This window comes from Cryptomeria japonica, chromosome 6, assembly GCF_030272615.1.
Source record: "Cryptomeria japonica chromosome 6, Sugi_1.0, whole genome shotgun sequence".
Classification (NCBI taxonomy): Eukaryota; Viridiplantae; Streptophyta; class Pinopsida; order Cupressales; family Cupressaceae; genus Cryptomeria; species Cryptomeria japonica.
In genome coordinates this window covers 625,784,616-625,794,175 of record NC_081410.1, presented here as the reverse complement: position 1 = coordinate 625,794,175, position 9,560 = coordinate 625,784,616, and the positions used below count along the sequence as shown (strand labels likewise).

Genomic DNA, 9,560 nt, shown 5'->3' with positions numbered 1-9,560 from the left:
GGAAAAAAGTGTTCTGTCGCTTTGATCCTTTGTACCACTTGAGATCCTCAAACCGCTTGGGGTCAACATACCGCTTGAGATAGGTAACCACTTTCTGCAAAACACCGATAGTCTAAAGACTAGCACATGATACCGGTTAGGAACAATTACCAGTTGAGCATATTTCATACATTCACAAAGTGATCTCATAACAAGTGTGTGTCCATCAATGACAATCACAACATCAACCATCAAGAATGCCAACACAAACGAGACATCTTAAAGCTTAAATAAATATATTTTCTAAAAAATGTATGATTTCAACAAAAATCAGGATGTACGAAAAAGTGGGAACCAACATTGTGAGATCACCCTCAGATTGCTATTTCTTGACTGCAAACAGACTCTTCATCTCCTCTCCCATGGTTCCTCTATAGAGCTATACAATATATATTACAAATATTCTGATTATAACTTACAACTCTATAGAGCTGAAATCTACTGAGAGAGTGCATACAAATTGTAGACCTATACAATATATAGAAAAACAAGACATGTATTTCACACTAGAGATCCAAACAAATCCAAATAGATAGCTTTCTTCGATACATTTTTTTAAAGTTGAGATTTTCGTGCATAAGAAGATTTTAGACTAGATAGGTGAGACAAGGAGGTAGTTGGGATTATTTCCAATAAGAAATGTGGACAAATGTGTGAATACTATTTAAACACAAAAAGAAAACGTACGGACTTCCTGTAATGCATTTGAAAATATGAGGAGTAAACCCTAAAGAAGGCGCGCATGCAGAAATCATGTCTGAAACAGACAGGCACATGTAGCCTAAACATCATTAGCAAGAGTCCAATTCTGTCCAAACTCAAACACTTCTGACACAGGAAAACTTTATTTTAAATTGCATCCCCACTTACATTAGTGCAAGTAATAACATCGTTATCGCTAGGAATCTGACAAATTGGAGGGTCCATCTTCCCTTCCAGCATCCGCACCACTTGCCCCATGCTTGGCCTCACATTCTCATCCTTTTCAATGCACAGTAACCCCACAACAATACCTCTTTTCATCTCTTCTGTATCTGCCTCCTCTGCAACTGCAACAACCTCCTCCACAATATTACTCATATTACCCTGGTAAACTTGAGCTGCGACCCACGAGGGAAAGTAATGCTTGTTTGAGTCTTCCACTCTCATGTCCACATTTCTTCGGCCCGAAATGATTTCCAGGAGTGTCATACCAAAACTGTAGACATCAACCTTGGGAGTTATGGGAAGACCGAAAAACCACTCTGGGGCCAAGTATCCTCTTGTTCCTCTTACAGTCGTCAGGACGTGGCTGGAATCTCTACACAAAAGCTTCGCTAGCCCAAAATCGGCCAGCTTTGGGGTAAATTCGTTATCTAGGAGAATGTTTTCGGGCTTAACATCGTTGTGAATGATGCACTCTCTGCATTCTTCGTGGAGATAAAGTAACCCTTTTGCAATCCCTAGCGCGATCTCAAATCGGGTCTTCCAGTCGAGTTCCTTCCGTTTACTTTCGGAGTTGCCACTGAAGAGCAAGAAATTCAGAGAGCCGTTCGGCATGTACTCATAAACCAGGAGCCTTTCTGATCCTTCCACACTAAACCCTAGAAGCCTGACCAAATTCTTATGCTGTATGTTTCCAAGAGAATTGATTTCCGCTCGGAATTGCTTCTCTCCTTTTCTTGAACCCTCCAATCTCTTTACGGCTACAAGCGTGCCGTCTATTAAAGATCCTTTGAACACAGAGCCGAATCCTCCATTCCCCAACTTATCACTGAAATTCCTAGTTGCAATCTTCAACTCCTTGTAACTAAACGCTCTAAGAAAAGAGTTTGAGGAATCTGCACTAGTTCTCTCCATCAATCGTAGCCGATACCGCTGCCCCATTAAAAATGACAAGATACCCAAAGCAAATACAGCTATACCTGCAAGCACTGCGCCCACAATAATTTTGGTTTTGCGTTTAGACAAAGATGATGGATCAGACTTTGAAACTGTAGAGGCAGCTACTCGAATAAAGACATTTGAATTGCCCTGTGATGGAGAATTGTGCATGGTTGGTAAATCCCCGGACCAGATTTGGCATGGCCCTGAAGGCGGATTGAAAGCAAACGCAGTGCAGGAGCAGTTGTGGAGGCATGCTTTCTCGCAATCATTCTTTGTCGTTGCAGGGTATTCAGAGAAATGGGGCTTATCAGGCAACGTTGCTGTGGAGTAGATGAATCCGTCGGTGCTGCGCCCATTTTTGGCATCGCAATTTAAGGGGCTCAGTCGAACACAGCCAGTTGAGGACCAATCTTGCAAACTCCAGGAGCGATTGTCTCTGGGGATGAAGCCTTCCATGCAGCTGCAGAACTGAATATTGTTGGAGTTGCAGATTCCATAAGCGCCGCAGGCATTATATACGTTGCATTGATCTCTGGGCTGAGACCAGAACATGCTCCATTCATTGTTATCAAGCAAAACATATTGCTGATATTCTCCGGATGTATGAATGATGAAACGTGAGAGCGCATTGTTCCTGTTAGCAGGCGCTAATGTATAGCTGAGATAGAAACCAGAGCTAGTATCTTCAACGCTGAAATTGTACAGGCCTAGCAACGCCATTTCCGGAATCTGACTGAAAATTTTACCGTTCCAAACTCCGCTCTCCCAATACTGTACAGAATTGTCCCATTTTAGCACAAATTGTCTGATCCCTGACGGATCCGCTTGATGAGAAAAATGACCAGGAGCTGGATCCAATGAATTATTCCAACAGACAAGCTTTTTCTTTCCGCCCATCTTCATCCCAGGCAACCAGGTATCAACAGGATGATCGAAGCTCTGCCAAGAGAGCTCAGATTTATTATCATTGCTCAGCACTACAAAATTGCCAGAATCTAATATGACAGCCCGAGAAGCCTTGTTGGACACGTTGACTGACCAAAGAGACGCACCCTCTGCGTCAAAGAGATCCAGGGTACCTTGTGTGGACAGCTTCAAAACGCCAGGCCTCTTCTTTGCGGGTCTTTCTCTGTTAGCCACCCAAACGATCGTCTTCTCGGGCACTTTGCCATACCAGATGCCAATATACCAGTTATTGGTTCCGTTTGGGCTGAAGAATCCCAATTCAAAAGTTCCATTCTTTGAAGTTACTGTCTGATTCCCTCTTAACGAGGCACCCAAGGAAAGAGTATCACCTCCATCAACAGTGCATTTGTCAGATATAATTAGCAGAATAAGAACGAAGAGCATATATGGTAAAGCACCGTTACTTCCCATTTCTATGTTGTTGGTCTTCAAACTCATTCAGAAAATTTTCAGACATGGCCGTTTTTCTGAATGTGAACAGAGCAGCAAAAGTGGGAGGAAAATGGTTTTGGTTTGGATTATTAAATCAAATGTCAAACGATTTTAAGAATTAAATGAGGGAGAAAGTGAATTAAATCACATGTCAAACAAGAATTGCCTGAGGGAGAAAGTACAGTCCTAAGAAATAGGACCTCTGACGGAAGCATTATATTAATCTTTAGAAAAGGTAAGGTACGTCAACGTCAAGCCAGCAATTCCGCTTAAAATGTTGAAAATGTTTCTTAAAATATTAATGGATTGCCCTAACTCAAAACCTCATTTGTTTGTAAAGTGTTGGATAAATAGGGGAAAGGATCTAGTCGTGCACCCTAACTTTGCGCTTCTCAAAATCCTACTTGGAAATTTCAAATCACTCCGATTTTTTTACAGCAGCTTACTTGGCAAGTCCCTTGCTAATAACTAAGGTTTCAGGGCCACGTCATCAAATATGATGCCACATCAGCATGCTTTTTGCCAAGGTGTCCAAAACAGCCCCAAAAAAAAGTGAGACCAATAGGCGTGCAAAAGAGACCCCAATAGTTGTGCAGCTGACATGGCATCACCTGATTGGTTACTTTTTACAATATTAGTACATTTCTTAACAACTATTGGTACATTTCCTAACAACTGTTGGTACATTTCCTAACAAAAATTGATATTTTTTGTTTCAAACAATAGGTTTTATTTGTTCAATTTTTGGAACAAAAGGTATCAACAACCCTCACAACAATTGGTACATGCTCAACTACTGGGTCCTTTCCCCTAGTTAGTCTTTGAAAATGTGTGTTTGAATTTGCCATATTTTCCTAGATTCTATTCAGCTTTTTTATTTTTTATTTTTTATTTTTTCTCTTTTTGTGATTACAAGTAAAGTACAATTTTCAATACAGAAGTAACATCATTATGTTATGAGGTGAGTGCAATCTAATGACAACTCAAATAGTGATAAAGAGGAAAATGAATTTTGGAGATAGTCAAAATTTGAAACTTTTGTTAGGTTCATAATTCTAACTCACATTTAGTTTAGAAATTGAAATCAAAATAGATGCTCATTTTCCAAAAAAAAATTCCAATTTCAATATAGGTATCCATGTTTGAGAAATAATTATCCATTTGAAAATAGATATACCTATAAATTGTGAAAACTAGATATGTACTTAAAAATGTATATCAATTTTCCCTCTAAAAATATTCCTCTCATTTTTCCTTAAGATTCTTTGAATTTAAGTTTAAAATTCCCAAACCCACCAAAAATTTATAAACTGTAGAATGAATGGTTTCTTGAGAATTTCCTTGACTTCAAACTTAAAATTGATTGGCCTAATTCTAATTCAATCTTGAAAGAAATTCTAAATAAAAAATCTCAAGATTCTAGAAATATAAATTATTCCTCATTACAACATTATTTAATTACTAATTATTATTTTATAAATGTGACATATATATACCTCATAGATGTATATAGATTGAAAATTTTCACAATTTTCAATTCATATTTCATTTTCAAATCCAAAATTATTGACACAATCTATGTTTCATTGTACATTTACTCATTTTTTTATTTAAAAATTTTAACCAAGCCTAGCTCAACAAAATATTGCTGATGAAAGTTTTCAAAGAGTCAAATTGGAAATTAATAAAGAAAAATTTGTTTATAGAAATTTCAAAAAAATATACCACATTGGTACATATGTCCTTTACAGTTATCAAAGAATTTTATAAGACAAAATATACATTTTAAATAAAGGTTGTTCAAAATAGTTTTACACACACTTGAAAAAGAATTAATTTACACACTTGAAAAAGAAAATATGATATACACGTTCAAAATAGTTTTTCATTCTAAGGTAGATATGGTTATAGTGTTAAATTTATTAGATATCTTAAATTATAGAAAACTTTTGGTTTGGAAGTTTGAAACTTTGTATTAATAATAGTGTAGATAGTATAATATGTGTATGAATCTCTTTTAGAAAAATGACAATTATGCTACATTAATATATTTTGACATATTTTTTGAAAATATTTCTAGTGCATTTAGCTCACATATATGAAATATTATCTCATCTATTTTGAAATGTGTATCGCTTTGATCATCAATGTCAATGGGTAAAATAAAAAAATTTATGTCATATGTTTGACTAACTAAACAGTTTCTATTGAAAGTATTTCAATTGGAAAGGTTTTGAGAAAAATGGTTTCACTCAAAATCATATGGCATAAATGTGGCACTAGAATTTAAAATGTTACTATGAAAAAATATTCATCAGTTTGTTTTCATGCACTCGATATTGAAGCTATCTATTTGAGAGAAAATTTAGAGAAAACAATTTTTTTAATTTTTTTTGTCATAAACTCGACATCACTTTTTTCTAAAATTTTAAACAATTCAAATTCCACCCTTCAATGAATAAAAAAAATTCAAACCAATTTTTAAACTTTTCTTAAACATTACAAGCATTTTCTTCATCAAGAATGTTTTATTTCATTAATTTACATCATTTTGAAATTCAAAACATAAAGATCACTTTTATGTACTCAAAATTGAAATTTTTATTTGTGTTAAATGATTTCTTTATAAAAATGTGATACAAGTTTGTACTTTTATCCTAATGTCTAATACAATACTAAGAAAACATTTTGAAAAATTTTAAGTTGCCAATAATTTTTTTATTTTTATGAATAACTAAGAATTTTATCATCAACTACATACATTAAGTTTGAAACATTGTGTTATTATTTAAGTTTTAATGACCGACTAAAAAATAATTCAATAGCACTAGGGAGATTTACTGTCATAAATTTTAGAACATGTAAGTTAGATTAATTTTGAGAGTATAAAATTATATAAGTAATCTATTAAAGTGGGAGCAATTTACTACTTAAGAGAATATGTATGTGGAACTTTATGATTAGTATCTTTGAGAAGGTATATATCAAAAATAAAAATTTATATTCACATGTTTTCATATGAAAAAGATGAAAAAGATTCAAAATTGATAATAATTTATTTTTCTTAAAATTTAAGTCTAAATTTGTGTGTCTTTTAAATAATTCTCTATTTTCTTTCTCATCGGCTATATTTCTATATCTTATTATATATTTAAATACCTTCATATTTATAAAAAGAAACTTAAAAATATACATTCATAAATATATTTAATATAAGAAATAATTTTTTTCATTTAAAACATACCGTCAATCCCTTTAACTTTAAATATAGGTATCGTGCCACAAATAATATAAATCTTCAAATGACAAGAATATTTATTTTAAAATATACCATTAATCACTTTAGTTATAAATACCAAAGAGAGAAGGTTATCAATCTTTGAAATAATTAAAATATATTAATTTTAAAAAATAAAAGTCAAAGAAATCATGTATGTCTTTTTATGAAATCAATTCTACAATACAAACCAATAGTATAAAAAAAAAATTGAAAAAAATTATAATAAAATTCTAGTTATGTAGAAGTTCATTTAGCAACACAAAACTAAAAGTCATAAGATCATAAATTTAATGATCTACATTAAAATAGTAAATATGTCTTATGGTTATGTCCTCTAAGAATTTTAAGTTGAAATGTCCAGTGGTGTTAGTTTTAGCTTTTAATTATGATAATTTCTAGTTAGAATATGTAGTGGAGTTAATTTTAGGTTTTAATTATTATATAATGATTAAAATTTCTTTTCAAGCTGATTTTTAAAAAATATATATATAAGAAGATTAAATAATCTATGGATTCATAATATCTTATTTTTTATAACAAATATATAAGTAAATTATATAGAGTAATTTCAATTTATGTATTTAAAGGACACTCTCTTAAATATGAATGAAATAAAACACATAATGTTAAGATTAATGTAAAATTCACCATTTTTGACAAGACAAATTTCAATATGCAAATGTGCATCAATGAAATTATTGTTTACAGATTTTCAAATTCAATATTCTAAGGTGGCAATCAAACTAGTGGTAAAAGTTAAAAATATTATCATAACTTGAGCTCTCTAAAAGAGATTGAACCATGATATAATGAACACAAGATGTAACTTGTACCTTATTATACATTTAATTCAACTTGATTTAATATATTCTATGATAAAATTGTACTTTCATAGCCTAATTCAGCTTTTGTAATAAACTAAGATCAAGATTAGATTACTTATTTGGCAAGTGACAACAATAATTGCATTAGGCATAAAATTTTATCATTACAATTTATTTTTGATTAAGGGAAAACAAGTTTTGAAGGGGCCCGAAACCCATTACAACAAAACTATCTAGTGATAGAAAACAAACGCTAACCAACCACAGACATAAGCAAAAACAAAACACCAAAAATTGGGGAACAAAGCCCCAAAGGCCTTGCAAAGATTTCATTAAATTTTGATTCTTTTGAATCAAATCCTGATTAATACTATTTACCTTATGGACTATATTGTCAATGCAAGTTATACCTTTCAAAGTTATTCTCCATGGTCGTCCAACTAATAGCAACAACCCTAAATTTCTCCTGAATCTTAGCAAGGGACTCATCTAAGGCTTTAATGCATTGATCATGCCCTTCCTTCAGATCCTTTATTCCTTTATCTAGCTCTTGAATAGTGAGAAAAAATTTTATCCATGTTCTGCATATTTGAATTTTGGACAAATTTATCCTTCAAAGCATTAATCTTCGATACCACCCATAAAAATAGGGCATTGTGGCTATTCGTAACATCCTTCACATTCTTATTCATATGGCCGGAGTCAACATCAGAAGAGCCCTTCTCCATAGGGGTAACATTACCGATATCCACAGGAATTTCCACATGCAAACCTGTGTCAATACCATTTGCATGTGGGGGGTGGGAAATAGGGATTGCAAACCAAGCTTAGGATTTGATTCCTTTTGTGGTTTCATCTTCCTTTTACAAGGGGATCCACCAACCGAATGAGGCAACACTTTTCCCTTCCCTTTCACAAACCTAAGTGAGGGACCCTCCAATTTACCTTTATCCTTAACATCATAGTTGGAGGCCACATAATCAGGGACAAAATCCTTCAAGGGGGAATAATTAGAGTCCTTATTATCCAAACTTACATTTTTATGGTGGGTTGAGGCACCCCTTTTGGATCGTTTAAATTCCCCTAAATAAACACCCACATCATCAGCTGAAGGTGAATCCTTCAAATCACTTGAGGAACCCTCAAGACTAATGTTATGATCTTTGACTTTTCGAGAACTAGGAGTAGGGGTCTTATGAATAGACATACTACATTATGAGGAGAATCAAACCCTCATGAATAACTAGGATAGAAGGGTTTTTCTATGGACTTTCAAGCTATGAATGAGAGAAGAAAACATATAGAAGGGCAACAAAATGCATTTGTCATGCCAAAAATGATAACTAAACAAATTGTACAATTTGTCATCCAATGTAACATACCACATAATGACCTATCTTCCCAAAGAGGTTTGAGAGTTGTCCTATCATACCCTCAATCAGTGGTCCTTTCAACTTTCTCCCTTTCCCCTTTCTCAAAGAAAATCAAAAGAGCTTCAACAACAGATTTCCTATCCCTATAAAATTTCCTTCCTTCCACCAAGGTATTAGACACCTTTACAATGACCTCCTCATAAACCACCAACTCTATACCATGCACCTTGAGAGTGCTCGCGGCCTAGCCTTCCACAAAATCCGTAGTTACCTACGGATCTGAACCATGCAATTTTTCAATATAGGGGATAAGGCCCCCAACTGAGAGCTCTCTCCAAACCTCATGATTCTCCTACCATTTTTGATACACAATGGGCTCAACCCTATTATGATCTCCACCCATGTTGCATAAAAAAACCAAGAAATCCAAAGCCATAGTAATGTGGGTCCAAATAATGAGAAAGGATCTCATAAATAGGGTGGTAGCTTCTTGACACACCATTATGAAGGACATGCCACTTTGCACGAATTTGAAAAAAGAGTTGATCATTTCCCACAAAGCCTTTGAATTATAATTCAATTTGATCATATCAAATTAGCATTTTTTATGTCCTTTGGGATATGGTCCATTAATCCCCACCTTATCAAATTTTGTTGAGCCATACCAAGATTGGCCAGCCTATCGACAACTAAGTTCCCTTCCCGATAAACATGAGAAACGATAAAGTCATTGAAGGAATTAAGCATACTCTTGCAATCAATAATCCAAGTCTTGATGGT

The 9,560-nt window shown here is 33.8% G+C and overlaps 1 protein-coding gene across 1 annotated transcript; it reads right to left on the bottom strand.

The window, feature by feature from the left end:
• Positions 1 to 258: 258 nt before the first annotated feature.
• On the bottom strand, positions 259 to 3,407 carry LOC131068694 (G-type lectin S-receptor-like serine/threonine-protein kinase At2g19130). Its single transcript, XM_058003945.2, has one exon. It carries the CDS (start codon positions 3,307 to 3,309, stop codon positions 889 to 891), a length of 2,421 nt encoding a protein of 806 aa, XP_057859928.2. The 5' UTR covers positions 3,310 to 3,407; the 3' UTR covers positions 259 to 888.
• Positions 3,408 to 9,560: the final 6,153 nt, after the last annotated feature.